Source organism: Syngnathus scovelli, chromosome 4 (assembly GCF_024217435.2).
Source record: "Syngnathus scovelli strain Florida chromosome 4, RoL_Ssco_1.2, whole genome shotgun sequence".
Taxonomy (NCBI): Eukaryota; Metazoa; Chordata; class Actinopteri; order Syngnathiformes; family Syngnathidae; genus Syngnathus; species Syngnathus scovelli.
Genome location: NC_090850.1, coordinates 22,920,471 through 22,939,933, shown reverse-complemented (window position 1 = coordinate 22,939,933; position 19,463 = coordinate 22,920,471). Strand labels below are relative to the sequence as shown.

Sequence of the window (19,463 nt, the reverse complement as noted above, 5' to 3'; positions counted from 1 at the left end):
ATTGATGAAATATGAATGAAATAAAATGATATACACCACACATGCCCACGCAGACTTATTCACTAAAAATTGCGCCAATATTTAGACACGGGTCCAGCAGGTTTAAACACATTTCTGCCACCAAAATGTCAGAAGACCCGCCCTCTGTTTGCCAGAACCTGGATGAAAATAGAGCCCCGAGAGCAGAGATCTTCCGTTTATGCAACGCTTTATTAGTGAGGCATTCCCAGACAAAGTCCCAATAAACATGACCGTTAAGGAGAGAGCCATGTGATCAGCCTCTTGGACGTTCTCCAGGACATCACAGGGTTGTGCCTCATCCACACTATCTGCAAGCCACCACCACACCAACACGTTCGAGTCAGGGGGGTCAGTCATGCTCGCAAACGCATCACAAGTTTCCAAGATCGCTATCCCCCCCAAGCCCATCGGGTAAAAATAGTGGCGGTCAGCCTTTTATAAATCAGAGTGATTCTATAAAAAGCCTCCGTCTGACCAGAAGGCTTGGCCCAAGCCGCGTCGCCCTATCTTTAGCTTTATTTATGTCCTGGTGTTGACAGCACCACTTGCAAGGCTTTCCAGTCACCGTTCATTAGGTGTGACCAAGCCTTGGCCCCATGTTGGACAAGCAGCGTCCCGTAAAAACGGTAATCAGAGGCGCTCGGGTGCTGGTCAATCTGCACGGCTTTGAAAAACAAACGGCGGAACAGCTGCCGAGTTCACAGCCTGCTGATTCTGCCCCTCGGATTCTTTCCATCCAATTAGTGTTTATGGAGCTGTGTTTTGACGGCAGATAAGCGTGCACTTTGTTTAAACCGTGATTGGCGTGATTATAACGGACCCAAAACGTTCCACTGTTACAAAAGATCGTAAAAATAGAGAAACGAACAACTGGGGATTTATTTGGTCATCGGGTCGTTGTGCCCTCGTCGCTGTCCTTTGTCTTTGTTTACTTTTTATGATGAAACTTGGCGACGGGAAAAATATTTTCTTGGGGTAAAAAAATGGCAATTGACTGGCTTGTGACCACCGAATGCAATAAAAAATTTTTTTTATCGAATATCCCCATTCACAACCTTCGCTTTAAATGTTCGATAGTGAGGTAAATGACTTGTCAAACTAATATGGTTCTCTGGCCTCCATGACCTCAAAACAAGTTTGCCCACTCAAGGACAGCCAGTCTCATCCCACTCAAGGGGAGTTCATGACTGATGCCAGAGGCCACTTGTCTCATCTTGTGTTCACTGAGAGAGCCGTGGTGGACTCTGATGTGTGTGTGTGTGAGTGTGTGTGTGTGGTGTCCAAGTGGGGAAGGTGTGTGGGGGGGGTATTCTCATCTTAAGCCAGAGCCAGCCGGACAACAAACGTTGGAGCAGTAATGTCGCATTGTAGCTGTTACTTTTTGATGTGTGAATAATTTTTGTGGGACAGTGGGAAAATGAGTCATCATTGCTATTCATAATCTTTTTCTGTTAAGTCCGAACGCTGTGGTGTGCTGGAGCCAACATGCAAATGTGTCAATGATGGATGACGGTGGGCTGAAGGAGTCTTGCTTAATTTCTTTTTTTTTTTAATCATAAATAATAGCAATACCTGTCTTTTGAATGTACTTGCACTGACATAATTTGCGTGTTAATCGTTCACGAATATTGACTGAGGAAAAACTGCAGCTGTATGAAATTAGAATATTTTGGTCAATTTTTGTAGGCTAATTATTCCAGTTTCACATTAATTAGTACAACTAAAATTAAAAAAAATCAATTTTATTATTTCTTCTGTTATTTCCTGCAAGATGGACTGTCAGGCTTTGTGGTGCAGGAATGACTTTTGTTCAAAGAAAGAGAATTAAACGTCAAACAGGATATTCAAATGCACTTTTAATTTGCCACTGATTAGAGGTAAGAAAAAAAAAAAAAACGCGCCCACCCTCTTTCCATTTTTTGCATGCATTTATTCCCGCTGCGTCTCATTTTGAAATTGTTGCTTTCCAGCTCCCCGTCTTGTCGTCTGAACTGTAAGAGTGATTGCGGGGTCGAAAGGACCTGAAATAGCGCTAGTGACGCACGTACCGTGTCAGACGTCCGTTTATTTTGTCAAGCAGTTTTCAACAAAATTATGCCTTCACGCATTCAGGCCAATGATTGCCTGGATCTTTTTTTTTTTTTCTTTTTCACTTTGAGATTTTAATGGCACACACTCTTCACGACATACTTTCTGCTGGATTCAAACAAGTTGACGGGTAACACACTATTTTTTGGTTGTTTTCAAATTACCGCCTTATATATAAAGTTTCTGTTATATTTTTTTCTACATTATCGTTGCTAAAGCAATTTGTGATCAAGGGTAGAGAATCTTTTCTTGAGCTACCTTGGACAGCAGCTGCGGATTTTTGAAACAGCGGCATCATTGAAACACAATAAGATGTTAATGGCATCATCTCTGAAACCATCTACAGATGGTTCCTGTCCGATCCCCCTCTGCCCTCGCATCTCACTCAAGGATCTTTTCCTCTCTGGATATAAATAGTCTCGTATAAAAGGCTGCTATGTCAGAATACGGCGTGAGTCATTGAAAATGTCCAATCCAGACGTATTCATCTGCAGCTACCTCAACATAGAAGTGGGAGGCAAATGAAAGCTTTCAAATGGCGCTAATGACAGGCTGAATATGGAACAAGATCACCACAAAGGCTAACCTGCCCTGCGTAACAGAAGCAGCAGCAGGAGGAGGAACAGCAGGAGCAGTGACTCCTTGGCGGATCAGCTTGATCACCCAGCAGCAAGTGTCACTCCAGCTTCAACCATCAACAACCAGCCACTCATTCCGCAAATGTGCCCTTCAGAACTTCAGCACTCAGAAGGTGCTGCTGGAGTATTTGTTTATATCGGTCCCCTCATCCACCACAGTGCCCGTTCCAAAGCGGGGATTAACACGTGCTAACATGAAGTGCCTTGAGAGACTTGCTGGTCTTCCATCCAACCTGGACTATCCTTTAACATTTACTCCATGTTGCATTGAACCCCCTGGATTAACCTGAGACCTGATTTGGTGCTTTCAGTAGCATCTCTGCTTAGAGGTGTCCCACAAGGCTCCGTGCCAAGTCCCTTTCGTCACTCTGACTGCACCATACCACATCAAATTCACAGATAACACAACCACCGAGATAAACTGGGAGGCTGGAAGAAAAGACAATTTAATCTTATTTTGTTTTAATCTGATGATGATTTTACAATAATTTGTTATCAGTGTATGAAAAGCAATAAAGCAAAAACAAACAGTGACTATGGTTACAAACTACATATTTGCAGTGTAAAGAAGGCGGCAGTGTAAACAACTACACCTAAAATGATGTTAAATATGGAATAAACAGCATCATGGCTCAAACACAGGTAAACCTAAACAAGTTGGACCTCACAAATACTCTACAGAGCATCGGCGCTGAAATTAGAGCATCATTTTGGGAAAGCAGAATTGGTTCCATCAATGGATAGGATGGTTATGATCATGCTTAGATGGACATTTTCAGAGGAACTCGCTCTTGGCTTGCATTACCGGGCTGCTTGGGGTTCTGGTAGGACAGTCGCACAAACACAACAACGAGGATGGTCCCTATTTCAAACAAATAATAAAAGAGCTTAAAAAACAACAACAGTGTGTCTACTTGAGATGTTACCTCAACGACTGACCTATGACTGCAAATGTGCCAAGCAAAGTGCCCACTGCAGACTGGATGGTTGGCATGCCCTGCAGCGGCTTGGCTGGCATTTTGCAGTTGCCCCTGATGTTGCAAGGACACACTGTCACTAAATGAACAAGGAGAGAACGACCACAACAACCATTCCGATCAGTCATGGAAATCAAATATTCTGCATTTCAACTGACCAAAAATGTTTACCCGGTAAGTTTATGAAGGTGCTCCTTGGAGGAGAGCTGCTGTCAGAGATGGTGAAGGGCACAGTGTAAACCTCGGGGGCCAGATATGGTGTGTTCAGGGAGAGGTTGGTGTGAGTATCTGAGAAGAGAGAAAATGTTATGATTGCGTGATGTGGAGGAACTTGACATACCTGACATGGAGCCCTTCAAACGCCTTCAACCATAAAAAAAGATTTTACGAGTCCGTGTGTGTGATAGATACCTCGGTCCACCTCTCCATCCCCATACCTGGCTTTAAATAAAGATGGATAACAATAAGTCCTCAATGGAAATGGCCTCGGTACAGCATCATTTATTTATTTATTTATTTATTTATTTATTTATTTATTTATTTATTTATTTATTTATTTATTTATTTATTTGTTTGTTTGTTTGTTTATTTAATGTATTTAATGTATTTATTCATTTTATTTTTTATTTGATACATTTTTGTTTTGTTATTGACAATTTTATTCAGAATATTCAAATATACAAATAATACAGAGCTTCCTGTTTCTTCTCAGATAAAATCCTTGCATAAAACCAAAATGAAAATAAACACACGGAGAAAAAAAAAGGCCTAAAACCTTGCCGCCCGTCTCCTTTGCAAACTTCTTTCACCTTGACCAGCGAGGTACTGGAAGAGGCGAGCCACACACTTTTGAGCTGACTATCTTATCCATGCGCATCGGTTTAAAATACACCGCTGGCTGTATGACGTGTGAGGAGCCCCGTAAAGAGAAACGTTTATCAACTTGTTTGAAGCCTTATCTGAGCTTCTCACATTCGGACCTTCTCATCATCCCCCTTCATGTTCAACGCACTCGCGGGTCAAAACAACAAACCTGCACAACAATAAGAAGCCATTTTGTTTTTCTCCTCCGTGTGCTATTTCATACGTGGCTTGACATGGTGCAGTTTTGTTTTGTAGACTTTTCCAATGACAAAAGGTTGAGCGCATTAAACGCCTCGAATGCAAGACCGAGGTGAGTCATGAGCACTTAGCGTGAGGAAAAATCAGACATAATTGGGACCTCATTTACATCCATGGGAACATGAACAAAGCGAGCAGCGGCCATTGATGGCAAAGTGTAATAATTTTGGTGAAATGCCGCTTTTAGCTTCCATGAGCTGAAAGAAAAACATTGATGACACCAAAGAAATCATGTCATTCAATTTAAATTGCTCGTGTGAGCTCAACCATGATAGAGGAGGGGGACACGTGAGGGGAAAGTGCTTGAGATGTGATAACTGAACCTCTTGTTGTGTTCCCGATTCTGTAAACCGTTTATAAAATGTTGAGGGCATAAAAGCATGATCTAAATAAAACTGTGAGCACCGTTTTGGACAAAAGAGGTTTTCTTTCTAACAATAGTTGGAATTATTATATGTCTGGACCGTCAGAGCAGTAAGGTCCCATTGTCCCTTCAGGCCGCGTATCCATAGGATTATCTGGGCATTTCTAAATTTGACTTTCCACCCTCCCTTGTGTTTTTCCATCCCCATTTCATTGCGATTGACGGCTCGAGGTCGGCTCCAGCTCACCGTTGATGGGCGTGAGCTTCCAGTTGCGCCGCACCGTGGCGTCGCTCCTCAGCGAGAAGTTGAGTCTTCCTCCGTGCTGCGGCCCGTCGCTGTCCCGCGAGGCCAGCACCAACGCTTGCTCTTCCCAGCGAGGGGTACACAAGTACTTCCACGAGTAGTCGCCCACCAACACTGGACTGTTGTCGTTCACATCCAGAATTTGCACCGTGACCAAGGTTGAGGCAGATAAGGAGGAGTTACCTTGATGAAAGAAAAAAAAAAATTACATTATTTTATTTTATTTATTTCAAGTCTTACAGTCCATATTTCTGAAACGGTTTCGCGGTTGTGGCCGATCTTGTGAAGTTATGCCAATTCATTGTGGTGCACTAATGAAATCCATCTGACTCACGTCCGTCCACCGCAATGATCTCCATGGTGTACGTGCTGTTTTCCTCTCGGTCCAACGCTTGCACAGTCTTCAGCTCGCCTGAGTATTTGCCAATGGAGAAGTACTTCTTGGTGTCGCCCTGAAGAGAATATCTACAAGGAAACTTCAATGTAGAACTTCAATGACAACATCACACCCGTGAAAGGTACCTGATGGGGTGAGAATCGGGGTCGTAGCCTCGGATGGTGGCGATGACCCGCCCTGGTTCTTCACCCTCTCGGACTGTCACCTCATAATGGCTTTGCGATAGAACCGGACCTTCGTTTATATCGTCGACGTAGATGGAGACGGTCGCCGTTGACGAAGGACCGTAGCGGCCCCGGACCAGGGCGACCGGGTTCTGGGCACTTAGAACGAGGATGTACTCACTCTCGCGCTCAAAGTCAACGACCTGCTTAAACAGAAGGAAAGTACAAAATGTAGTTCAGCCGTCCCTAACAAGCCCCATCATTTATTTAACAGCAGATTGTCAGAAAGGGCCCAAATATTATCATGGGAAGATTTGCCAGAGGCATAAAAGTGGAAGGACGTCAAAGGGGGATGCGATTCCCGGCAGGGGTGACGAGACCCAGTCGGCCCACTCACAAGCATCAACGCGCACACTCAGCTGGAGGAGCTGTGCGGAAACGACACACCATCAACGGTTGCCAGGGTGAGCGTACGCAGAGCTTTGGCAGGCGGGGGACGCACGACTAACTGCAAGTGACGCATCATCAGCGCATTAGAAGATGTGCAGCCAACATCTTGTGACCTAAGCAACTCCTGTCCGGATCGATGTCCGAGGAATCGCGAAACGCGGACGAGATAGACGTCTATAATGGCAGCCATTCCATGTCAACGGAATCATTTTGGATTGACATTCAGCTCAGCTGGTCATTGTCCCAATCCGGCCCCTCCAGCCTCGACGCGCTTAACTGCCATTAGTCTCTGCACATGCAATCTAATTATTCTGTCTGGATGTGAGCAGAGTGTGATTTGGAGTAATGAAATGTGTCTGGCTTCCGGCAACGACCTCGCTTGGTGACGTCAACAATTGAAGTTGATGTTGAGAGCGCATGATTTGTCACTAGGGATCGATGGGAGCATTTTTAGTCGTCATAACAAACAGTTTCAAAATGCCTCTATGCATCTCATTGTTAAAAAGGGGTTTGGAACAATTAGATATGTCCAAGCATGTAATCTATGGAACTAAACAAATTATATCTATTTGACATCACCCCCCCAAAAAATTCAAATGTAATCTGAAATAAAAGTTAAAGACATTGACTGCAGTAAACCCAAAAACAACCGACTGGATAGCTAATGGGCTAACTAGCTAATTAACTTTACATCACAAATTTGCATGACTTTTTAGATTATTGCTGTTGTGACTTGATAAGAACATTAAATTATGAATCCTAATCAGTATTGACTGGAATTCATTTTTAATGTCAACGTGCTTGAAGAAAGAAGCACATATTTCGGATTGTTTACCTTTGACAGGACGAGTGAAACCTCATTGGTCTGCCTGTCTGTCAGTAAGGAGAAGACCTCCTCTTCGTTTCCGGATTCGAAACGATAATTGACTTGCCAGCTGTCGCCTCCTCGAACATCGGCGTCGCCTGCCAGCATGGCCGTCACCGTGGTGCCAACCGGAGCGTCCTCCGAGATGTGGAAGGGTCCATACTGCCCGATAGATGACACACAACCTATTACTGCACAAATTTATTAATAAGTGCAAACATTAAATTTTATTGGAGCTCAGAACCTAGATCCATTTTCTTATTCCTTCCTTCCTTCCTTCTCCAATACGACTTTGGAATCTGTCGTTGTCAATTCCAAAGCGGTGTCATCTACTTTTGGCCCACCCTGTTGCCCTCCCGGTGTCGGCTAACCTTTCTTAACACGGCCTTTCAATGTGCCACTCGCTAATGTCCTCCGCCATCCCAGCTGCGGGGTCGCTGAACCCGGCCGGCTCTGTCACCACTCACCTCCCACATCAGCCCGGCTGGCGTTGCCTTCACAAGGCCATGGAAAATGCTGCGCTGCTCAGGCGTGACCCGCTCAAGAGCATTTTCCACCTCACTATTTGTGTGGCGGCCATCACGTGAGCGAGTATGTAAAAGCATTCGCCTCAAGCCTTAAAGTCTTTTGTCGAGCCACGGCAAACTGACAAAGAAAAGCAGAATGACTTAACACGGCGCGATGGCTCTCCCACGCATCACTCAACCGTTTTTTTTTTTTTTACATGTCACATGTGGGCGGGAGTGTGGGGGCTCTGTCAAACGGCCTTCGGGCCAGCCATCATCAATAACATTTGTCTCTCTGCTGAGATGAGATGAGAGCTGAGGGTCAGTCACCCCATCAACCCAGAAAACGGGATTTCATAATTATCAAATAATTTCTGATGTCATTTTCAATATGACGGTCAGCTGCCGGGACGCTCTAAAAATACACCAGTGGAAAGTTTCCCTCCAAAGGAAGCTAATGTGATTAACAGCGCCGTCTACTTGGAATACAAAGAACAGACAAAAACTCCGATAACACGTCTGTATGAGCCTTGGATTAGAGGGCACGCTTTATTTAGTTGGCTGCCAGGAAAATTACATAAGCTGATAAAAGTCTGCGGTTTTTTTTTTACGGTTCTTCCAAAAGTTCAGCGTCTTACTTACCTCATGTTGAGAGAAGACTGGTGGGTTGTTGTTTTCATCTTGCACTGTCACCACCACGGTACATGAACTGTTCAGACCTGCCAGGGACATCATTACACCTTTTATTGGTGACTCAGGGTCAGGCCAGAATGGCAATAAAAGACAAGGAAGGAACAGCAAGTCCCTCATCTTGCCTCCATCACAACCTCATGTGTGAGTCACGCAGCAGATGCTTACACTTCCTGTTTGTAGTCAAACCTTTTAACTCCTGCTGATGCACGGTGACGGCAGCTAATATTTGATTTGTCTTTTCCCAAGCGCTAATACATTGAGGTTCACGCCAAAACATAATCCTCACTGTTTTCAGGAGAACAAACATGGAGCTGCCAAATCTAAGTGAGCCCATATTATAGCAGATGAGGATAAAGAATCTATGAGGGATGCGAAATTCTATTCCCTCACCTTTTGCATCCTCAGCAGTGATGGTGAGCGTGTACTGCGGCGCCGTTCCCTCCATGCTGTCTGCTTGGACCGAGATGACGCCCGAGTCCCGGTCCACTCTGAATAACGCGCGAGGGCTCTCCGGGATTTGGCCAACCAAGCGGTAGAAGATCCGTACATTATCCGTTTTGGGGTCATCGTTATCAGCTGCCTGAACCGTCAAGATCTCCGTTCCTGGGGAGAAAGTCATTTTTGTTAATTTGGAATAGGTTACGATCCAAAAAAAAAGAGAAGCAGGCCTCGCCCACCTCGAGCAGCCAGTTCCTTGACCACGGTGTGGTACTGCGCCTGCGGAAAGGTGGGCCTGTTGTCGTTGGCGTCACCCACCATCACTCTTAACTCCACCGGCTTGGCGATCTCGCGTCCATCTGGGCGCTCCACCACAATGCTGACGAGGAACTGCCTCAAGCAAAGACAACGATTATTTTCAACTTCTTCATTAATGGACGTGAAGATTTCACGTGATGCCGCTGTCCAGCTGCCTTTGGTGTTTCCCAAACAGAACGTAAACAGAAGCTTGTAGTGTTTCCATGTTTCGACATGAATTGTAAGCACAACATTCATTGTTATATGTTTGACTCGCAGCTCGACAGACCTGGTCTTGCGTTTCTCTGTCCAGAGGTGCGTTGAGATAAATGATTCCCTCTCGACTGATGGTGAAGAGCATCTCTGGAAACTCCCCCTCCAGACTGTACTCTGCTTGGCTTCCACTCCATTTCACCTTGACAAACACCAACATGCGGGGCACTCAACGGAACATGTCATCAATCTCGTGTTGGACAACTTTGAAAACGGGATTTGCGTGTGTTATAAAAAGAGAATATTTATTGTCAACTCTAGGAGCGATTCGAGAGGCCCTGTATGCGTAACGCTAAGCTAGTCGTTGTTTACATGATAAGGAGCAAGCTGATGATGTGAAACAGAGAGCCGAGCCAAAACTAACTCTGCGGCCTGCAGGGGATTTTCCGTTCTTCTTGACGGAGAGCTGCGCGGGCCGGGCCGAGCCGTGCAGCCCGGCTGGAACAATCTCAGACGCAATCCAACAGCACCCAACAAGGAGCGGAGGCGAGTGCAAACGTGTGCGTGGCCTCATCTCGTCGCCGTGCCACCTCTGCCCAAATGCTACAATTTCGTATACATATGGAGAAATATCCACAAAACGTATAAATAAAAATCTGTTTCCCCTTTCTGAATAAGACGGAAAGGTCAGGAAGATAAAAATAATCAATTGAAATAATAAAGGAAAATAATAATAATGAAAATAAATAAATAAAATAAATACTAAATAAATAAATAAATAAATTAATAAATAAATAAATAAATACATGCCATGTCCACATCATTGACTTTCAGAAAGATGAATTTAAGAAATTCTTATCACTAAAAGCCTCGGTGCATATTTTTATACTCACAGAAGCAACTATTGATGCTCTTGCAAAAAAAAAAAAAAAAAAAAAATCTAAATTATTTGTGCTTTAGCAACGTGTTTGAGGCTATCTACCTTTCCGAAGATGCAAAGATGATTTTTATAAAAGGCAGAACAAATTGATTCAAGAAAAGATGAAACGCTTCTTCCCTCAGAGTCAAGTTTAAGACATTTTATGTCTTGTATAATATCAAAGTTTGCCGTGAGCAACTTTCAAAATGGCTTTTAAAGCTCAGATACGGAACATTTTGTTTCCTAATGCTACTCGAAGTTTCAGCTGCACGTGGATATGAATCTCATTTGGGATTTGATCCAAGTTGAAGTGGCTATGACAAATGTCAAGAGGAGCACATGAATTTTGCTCCCAAAAAGATTTGCGTCCAAAGTGATTTAATGCAGTAAAGAGCCTCGACTCAACCATTGGCGCTCTCTCATCCTCTCCAAAGTCTCGCTAGATTGCATTAGTGAGTCCAAGTGCTTTGGCTGATTGCTTTCCACAATCGCACTTTTCGCCAGGAAATTAGGCTGAATGAAATAAGCTGTCACCACCCAAAAATAGATCGCAACAGTGGATTGCATCTAACAATTAATAATCTTTGGAATTCTGTCAAAAGTGTCATCGTCACTAGTGTGAAAGCCTTTTGCTGAAAAAGCCTGACGGGCACCATGTATTTATAGGCATGAATCTCGAGTAGAAAGAATCAAAAACGCTTTTAGCTCCATGTGTCATAAGAGTGGTGAGTCCTGCCACCTACTTTCCACTATCGAGGAATTCTTTACCGTGGGCGAACCGAGGTTTCCCCAAGTAGGACTTTTGCAATTTGTGTATATATATATATATTTTTTTAATATGTATATACATAAATACATATATAATATTTTTAATATATGTATAATGTTTTTTAAATATATATAATATTTTTTAAAATATAAATATATCTATCTATATTTAATATATATTTTATAATATATAATTTTTCACAGGTAAATAAAAAAAAAAGAGAAAACATTATCTACTATTAACACTAATGACTGGCAAACATAAAAGAGCCGTTATTTGTGCCTACGAGAATCAAACATGCCCTCACTTGTGATCCACACACTTTCAGTGGGTGGACGAAACAGGAGTGATGAGAGGCGGAGGGCGAGAGTGGGGGTGGAGGAGGAGGAGGAGGAGGAGGAGGAGGAGGGACCGTTGTCATGTTCGTGACTCTTGGAACAGCACAACACGTTCGATCCGTGCAATTTAAAATCAGCAGCAATCTTGCCAGAGCATTCTTTTCCACACTCGTACAGGTTAGAACGATAAACCAATTGATCAATTGAAGCTATTGAAGGCAAATTGCTGTGTTTGATTTTCACATCTCACATGCAAGCACACAAGGACAAATGAATCTGGAATATGTAAACAGCCCTCATTGCAAGTGTTGAAGAGTCTGAAAGGACCACTGGCATTTGAACGCCATCAATAATTCAGCACTTGGTCATGAGAGGCCCTAAAAACAGCAACGGGCAACCTGAGGCCACTCGATTCCCTTCGGGTTATCGACGCTTGATTCCATTGTAATATGATATCACGGATGCAGCTGCACACACTCGTTTGTGTCCTCGCTGATCAAATTAAGAAGCTAAAAATAGCTCATCTCCGCTCCATTACAAACCCAGGAGGTTTTGAGCTGTTTTACCTGCGAGATGGCGATGGGATACGGGCCCGGGAGGTTCTCCTGCAAGCGTACGGGATCCGGCGACGCCCAGGTATTCCCGGTCACTTCAACGGTGACAATGCCGGTGGTGAAGAAAGCGTTGGATTTTCCAGCCATGTCCTTGACCATCACCGAGAGTTTATATCTGCCGCACATCTCGGGGTCCAATGTGGAGGCGCCTGGTGATGATGCAAGCATGATCATGTTTGACATGGAAATCATAACGGCATCGTGGTTGTTTAGGTTGAAGGTGTCTTTGAAAATGGATAAGGTTTATGCTTAGGACATACAAGACAGTAGACCACGGATGACATTTGCCAGCTGTGACATGGAAGGACTGACCGTCCTCGGTGAGGGAAACCTCTCCCGTGATGGAGTCAATGAAGAACATCTGAGGGGAGGGGATTCGGGGGGTTTGCTCCATGAGGCGGAAACGCAGCTCAGCGTGGGCAGTGTTGCGGTCGTCACGATCCAACGCCTCCACCTGCATGAAGGGAATGCCTGAGAGAGGCGCAACAATGTCACCACTCATTTGGAAAGAAATACCTTATGGCAGCTAACTAGTAAGTATTCAATAAATAAATACATAAATAAATAATATAAAATATAAGTAAAATAATCACATAATAAATAAATAAATGAATAAATAAATAAAATAATATAAAATATAAACAAAATAATCACTAAATAAATAAATATAAAAAACTCAAGAGAAAAATAGAGAAATCTAGAAAAATGCAATTTATTTACCAGCCTAGTGGGAGGGCGGGACTATCTTACCTTTGAGAAGGCCCAGTTGCACACTGCCCCTCATGCTCTCCTGTATGAACGCGGGCACATTGTCGTTCTTGTCGATGACGCACACTTCCACCGTGAAGCTCTGGCGCTGCCCTGACACTTTGAAGGACACCTTGGCAGACCCAGAAACAGAAAAGGTGACTTTCATACTGCATGTTCTCGAAGCACCTTTTCAATATATTAGTGTGGTTGATTGAGGAATTGTCGACGTCATATCAAATGATTTTAAAAAAGTGGATGATGGATGGACATCTGAGATACCTGCAGAGAGTAGGATGGCTGCTTTTCTCTGTCCAGTGGTTTCAAAGCATAAAGAAACTGAGAGTCCACTCCAAATATCCCTTCGTCATCTCCCGTTACCGCCAAGTCACTGTAATTGCTTGGAAGGCTGTGAAGCTGAGGAGCACACAATGTTACTCTGAAAAGCAAATGATCGCAAACTCCTAAAAAAAGAAACTCTTGAGGAGAGATTTGTTTCTCCCATTCACATATGAAAACAAGTAGAATACAAAATATTCACTAGCTCATTTGCACATGGAGAAAAATGAGATTGCAGTCTTGTCTGTTGTGCTGACTGACCACTTTCAACCCATTTATCAGGCCCGTTCCATTTATAGAACACAAAGTGGGTTCATTATCCTCCTCGGTTCTATTTGAGAAGTTAATAACGCCAATTTTTTCCCCACAAAGAGTGACAGTGTGTTGACGCGTGACGGGGTGATGACACAAAGCAAACAAATCAAAGCTCCACACTGTTGACGCGCCGGCACAAAATGCCGTCTGCCGACGGAATGAAAAAGCCTTCAAAGCCGCATCGTGCCAGCTTGATGACGCCAACATGCGTACTAAACCTTGAGTGCAGAGTGAGAATAAAAGAGGCAGATGCTTTTGTACCTACCCTGGACACTATTTGATTTATTATAAGCCATGTAATCTCACAAACGCTTAGGAAAAAAAAATAAAAATCCTCTTGGTTAGATGGGTTCATTCTGAGCAAGGACACAGTTTTTTTTCTCTAATACTGTTAGTGACGCTAATGTGGTCTATTCACAAGGCTCAAAATATTTTACACCCGATCTAATGAGATTCAATTAGATATGTTTATTTGTGGATGAATCAACCTTGTATTTCTTTTTTAAATTTTTTTCTGTTGTGTCGAACGTGCTGTCATCACACGGATGTTTTTCCTTGCTAAAAATAGACGTCTGTGCAGTTCTATCTACACTAATATACATATATTTTTAAATATGTATATATACACACAGTACAGAGTCTAAGAAAATTGACATGACAGGTCTTTAGTTTTTTTTTTTACATTTTCTGCCTGGTGATGCAAATTGCTTTTTTCACAGTTTCACTTGTGTGTAAATGAGGCATTTTTCTTTCTAAGGTTGTGAAAAAAAATGGTCTTACCTTGGATAAATACCATGGGAAAATGCCATCATAGTTTTCTGGGACACCTATTTTAACATTTGCACCCAAGCAGGATGCAAATATGTTAAGCAGCACCTGCAAAACAAGATATTTTTTTCACGGCGCCTTTCCAGGGGGGAAAAAATGTTTTGTCGGGAAGGCTCTCACCGTGATTGCAAATATGAATGTTGGCCCAGTTGGGCGGTCAACCATGACGACGTAGAAATGTTTGGACCCACGTGGCTTCAGACGGGAATCTTTTGTCTTACTGACTGTCAAAAATTAACAGCCAGCACAACAAGAGCCACATTTGAACAAAAAACAAAAACATGAAAAGCTAGTTAAGTGGTCCAAATAAATCCCAAACACATTTGAAGGTGTAGTCAAGTGGATTTTTTAAAAAGGATTGAGTCCTACCTTCTCCAAAAGACGCGTCTTCGCTTTGAGAGGTGTGAGCGGAGTTTAAATTGGCTGGAAAAAGTTTGGTTGTGTACTCCCTTGTGTGGCTTAATGGTTAACACCTCCGAACGAGCATGCTTAACTACCTCTTTTCCTCCCTGAGAAACCGAAGCCATAGCAGCGCCGTCGCCTCCAATGAATATTCAAGAAGATGCAAAAGTCAATTTCACTGAAGCAAAACAAACCGTTTTTCTTTCACCGAAGGAAAATCAACAACTTTTGTATTTCTTTGCAAATTTATTTGGAAAATTATCGAAAAGAAAGACAACCTGAATGTCTACAAGACAAATATCTGGTATTGCTCGACTAACTGAATTTGTTTCGGTGCTGCAGTTGGGCTCCACTTGTCCGAGGCACGAACCTGCGTAACGTCCTTCAAGTAAACTCGACTCCAGACTACGTGTGATGTTCTCCAGCAGGATGAGATGGAGCTTGATTTCAGCATCTTTTTTTTTTTTTTTTTTAACATCAGTCTCTTCCAGTAAACTGGTAAAGGTGATCTTTGCAATGTGTGTGTGCTTTGTGGATTTGTCACCCAGGCTTATCAGCAACATTTGAAGGCGGACAAAATGAAATGCATCTGCAAAGCTTCATGCGTGTGAACACCATGAACACGATATGACAAGTCGTCTTTTCATCAAGACTTGGCTATTTGTGGTGTCTGAAAATCAAAAATATATTTCTGTACAGCTCAACGAGTCAATTTCAGTCAGTGTTTAAATAAATAATACAAAAAAACCAAAAACACAGCGTCGGGTCTTCAGAGGCCAAAGAAACGAAGGAAAGTCCTCATGTCCAATCTGGTTCTCAAAGAACTGTGAGGTCATGGCAGGATTTGGACTTCTGCCTGAACGCCATCTTCTTGTTGTTGCGTGCAACCATGCGGCCCAGAAATCTTTTGGCTTTCTTGCTGATGCTTTCTCTGCGCCTACAGTTAGCCATGCGTCGCGCGTTCTCCTCTTTGCTGTCCTTCCTCAGGCGGATTTGTCGAACGATGCCCTCAAACAGGTCCTGCACGTTATGGTGGAGGGAGGCCGACGTCTCGATGAACTTGCAGTCAAACACCACAGCGCAGGCGCTTCCCTCTGCAAAAACAACAGCGACGTGAATTCTCGGTCCCAAAAGCGGCGGTAGTTTTGTAACTCTTCTTTTAAATGCAACTTATTTGACACGGCTGCTTATTAGTTAGCGATATTTTTCTTGACTTACCATCAACTGACACTTCTCGAGACCTGACCAGGTCACTCTTGTTGCCCACGAGGATGATGGGAATATCTTCAGACTGTCTGGCCCTGCGTAGCTGAATTCGCAGCTCCGACGCCTTCTCGAAGCTCGACTTGTCCGTCACAGAGTAGACGATGATGTAGGCGTCGCCCATCCTCATGCACTGATCCTTTAGCCACTGGCTGTTATCCTTCATTAGAAGACAACATTGCAGCTTTTAACACCCATGATGCATTTGAATGTGGATACATGTAAAAAATATATAAATAAAAAATAAATAAAAATAAAACAAATTAAAAATACAAATAAGTATGTATCATGAGCCTCACCTGTTCCCAGATGTCATACAGCACAATGGAAGATTCTTCTTCATCCACCATGATACATCTGTCATAACTGTTTCCTGGAAGGGCAAGAATAAAAAGATGTTACACCAAAACAGTCTAGTTTTTTTTTTTTTTTTTTTTGTGGGTTAAGCAGATCTGGTGTGTGTCAACAAATGTTGCATTTGTGACAGCTGCGTTGCTGCCTGGATGGCTGGAGATGGAAATAGCAATAATCAATATGTGTACACTCTTGCGTGCAGGAATAAGGAAGTCATCCATCAGAGCATGTTTGCCATCACGGATTTGTCCAACTGTAAGATGTATCCAGCCAGACATTTTCTAAATGCTTTATTCTATTTAATGATAACCGGTAGATTGTGTGGAAATTAAGTGTTCGTGAGAAAAACTGGACTTTTTTTTCCAGCAAAGAAATGTTCCACCTGACAAATTTCATCTTTTCTTGATTTTTTTTTTTTTTTTAAATCATTTCACGCAAGTGTAAACTATACTACTGAAAAGATGACAAAAAATCTGGGAACACCCTGTCCCCCAAATATGTACCTGCATAAACAGGATTTAAATTCACACCTGACTGTCAAAAATGAATACATACACTAACGGATGACTAACTGGTGAATAGGTCATTTATATGAATAAGCCTTTGGTTACACAAAGGACAAGATAAGCTGTCATTGGAGGATGACTCATTCTCCGCATGCCATCATTTACCTGCTTCATCGCAGTCGTGACCGGCGTCCTCAACTCCACCAAAGACGCGTGCCAGGCTGGACTTGCCCACGCCGTGCTCCCCGAGGAGAACCACTTTGTGCACTTGCGAGTCGGCTTCGCTTCCGGTGGAAATAACCGAGTCCGAGGAGTCGGACGCGCAGCTTCCCCGGTGCTGGTCCTTCTGCGAGGTGCAGCGCAGCAGCTTGGACAGCTCGTCGCTTTGTCCGTTTGGTTGGACAGTGGTGGCGCGCAGGTCCCGGTCGTCCACCGGCATGCTCCTCCGGTGAAGGTGGCTCATGTTGACGGGGAAAGGCGTGCTGGCTCTCCGCTTGTCCATGCTCCGCAGTTTGTCGCTCTTGTTCAAAGTCATTGTTTCAAATACAGAGGACCTGTAGATAGACGGACCACGTTTTATTAGTGGTGTCATCCGCAACGTTTTCACTAATCAGGTCTTAATCCAAACCAAATAAAATAGCTATCAAATCACTTACTAGGTGGCGTGAATAAATCCGAAGATGTCAGGTCCAGTAATCCTGCAGTAGTGCCTTTCTTTCGGTGACCGCCGCTCACTTTATTTATACGGAAACTCATGTGACGTCACGGGGAATCGCGGCCCATGCTTATTATAGTCGTGCGTAACGGCAGCATCACGAAGGGAGGGGGTGACTGGAAGAGCGGAGGAATTTCCCTTCCGTCAAGCCAAATGGAGCATCCTACTCCTACGAGAATATTAGCGAAGGGAAAGCCCACTAAAAGCTTGACGATATAAATATTTAATTGACGAGGTACATTTAGAGAACCCGTACGGAGAGATTTGCCGGCAAACCATAAAACGCATTGGGCACGTCCGTGAATCATCCATGCGCTTCATCAACCATGACAATAAAACCACGGAGGCATGATTAAAGCTGGTCAAGAAGAAAACTGTGCAACATTTACCGGAGAGGCCAATGACAAATGTAAACATCTGCTCTGTCAATTCTATTTGATTTATATGTCGGGCTCTAAAAGGTAGAGCAATACATTAGCTTGTTCTATTGCGCTGCACGAGAAGGACAAAAATAATTCCATTAATCTATTAACGATTTTGCAATTTGAAGACAAAAGTGGACATCGTGATCTTGAACACTTAATGGATCTCATTTTTTTAATGTACCTATGAGTAGGCTACGTCATCGTTGTTCACAAGCATTACCAATGGGGAGCTTCTGGTAGTGTGTGCCGTTACCTCCCTCTTGTGGCAATATCATGTACTGCAGGTCAGGCATCCCTCTTATGGGCAAATCCTGTTTCAACGGTTTAAAAAAAACAATACAGCATACAAAGAAATTAAGTGAGAAATTTAACCTATTAAGCTAATTAATCTATTTAACCTAAAGTTTGAGAGTGTCTTTTGAGCATGAAACCTGATTTTATTCAACGTATTATGAGATCTAAAAAGTTCTAGCACAAATTCTGCAGGCTATTAAGCCATAATTATACTTTAGGAGGCAAATTCAGTGCCGTTTTAAGGCTGTTTTGGAATTAAGGCACCTCAAATGTCAACATTGCACTAAAATATTTTGCCATGGAATTTAAAACAAATGGTTTTAATTCTATAACTTTTTAAAATGACTCTTACAACAGCCAAAGTTGAAGCAACAATGAGCTGTTGGCTTTGAGACTGACTAGGATTCTTTGATTTGGCTCTCAGTGTCTTGGAATTTAGTCTGCTTGTGGGATCATTGGCTTCCCTGGGCAAGCCCAGGTACTGACAGGGGGCGCGACGAGAACGCTGATCCCTTGCCCCCCAAAAATTACCCCTACCTTAAGCTTTCATTAGAGTATTTGAGTTTGTTATTGAGTTTTTGTTGATTGACAGTAATGTTAACCTTCCATTAAACTTTGAGTTTCTTTTAAAACATTGACCAAGGTTGTTTTTTGTTGATAGTTATGTCAAATCTTTAGAGGACCAAACAAGCCTCCCCTTCAAACAATTCAAACAAAATACCTCTGAGATTGCACCTTGATTACCCTCCTTTAACCTTCCAATAAAGTATTTCGGTTTGACACTTTGTATACCTTCCAATGATCCAGACATTGATCATGGTTGATTGATAGTATTGTCACATCTTTAGAGCATATAACAAACATCTTTACCAAACAATTCACACACAAAAAACCTCAGAGTTTGCACATACCCTGACCCCCTTTTAACCTTTCCATTAAATTATTTGACAGTTTTTGTAAACCTCCCAGGCATTTCGAAAAGAATCGTTTAAAGGATAGTTTTGTCACATCTTTAGAGCATATAACAAACATCTTTACCAAAACAATTCTCACACAAAAAAAACCTGACTGAGGTTGCACATACCTTGACCCCCTTTT

The 19,463-nt window shown here is 42.9% G+C and overlaps 2 protein-coding genes across 4 annotated transcripts; both read right to left on the bottom strand.

Moving 5' to 3' along the window:
• Positions 1–3,192: 3,192 nt before the first annotated feature.
• On the bottom strand, positions 3,193–14,904 carry cdh16 (cadherin 16, KSP-cadherin). 2 transcript variants are annotated; one of them, XM_049718291.1, is made up of 18 exons: positions 14,776–14,904; positions 14,527–14,630; positions 14,359–14,454; positions 13,207–13,341; positions 12,928–13,057; positions 12,490–12,648; positions 12,130–12,326; positions 9,614–9,739; positions 9,267–9,417; positions 8,980–9,192; positions 8,539–8,615; positions 7,361–7,552; positions 6,037–6,281; positions 5,849–5,979; positions 5,458–5,697; positions 3,896–4,012; positions 3,687–3,803; positions 3,193–3,609 (listed from the first exon to the last, which is right to left on the bottom strand). In XM_049718291.1, the coding sequence occupies exons 2-18, from the start codon at positions 14,569–14,571 to the stop codon at positions 3,509–3,511; spliced, it is 2,472 nt and encodes an 823-aa protein (XP_049574248.1). In that variant the 5' UTR covers positions 14,572–14,630; positions 14,776–14,904; the 3' UTR covers positions 3,193–3,508. The 2 variants fall into 2 exon arrangements, with proteins under 2 accessions (XP_049574248.1, XP_049574249.1); XM_049718292.1 differs by having other exon boundaries at positions 6,037–6,278.
• Positions 14,905–15,034: 130 nt separating this feature from the next.
• rrad (Ras-related associated with diabetes) lies at positions 15,035–18,876 on the bottom strand. 2 transcript variants are annotated; one of them, XM_049718323.1, is made up of 5 exons: positions 17,588–18,876; positions 17,097–17,485; positions 16,371–16,444; positions 16,027–16,231; positions 15,035–15,902 (listed from the first exon to the last, which is right to left on the bottom strand). In XM_049718323.1, exons 2-5 carry the CDS (start codon positions 17,464–17,466, stop codon positions 15,625–15,627), a joined length of 927 nt encoding a protein of 308 aa, XP_049574280.1. In that variant the 5' UTR covers positions 17,467–17,485; positions 17,588–18,876; the 3' UTR covers positions 15,035–15,624. The 2 variants fall into 2 exon arrangements, with proteins under 2 accessions (XP_049574280.1, XP_049574279.1); XM_049718322.1 differs by having other exon boundaries at positions 17,097–18,876.
• Positions 18,877–19,463: the final 587 nt, after the last annotated feature.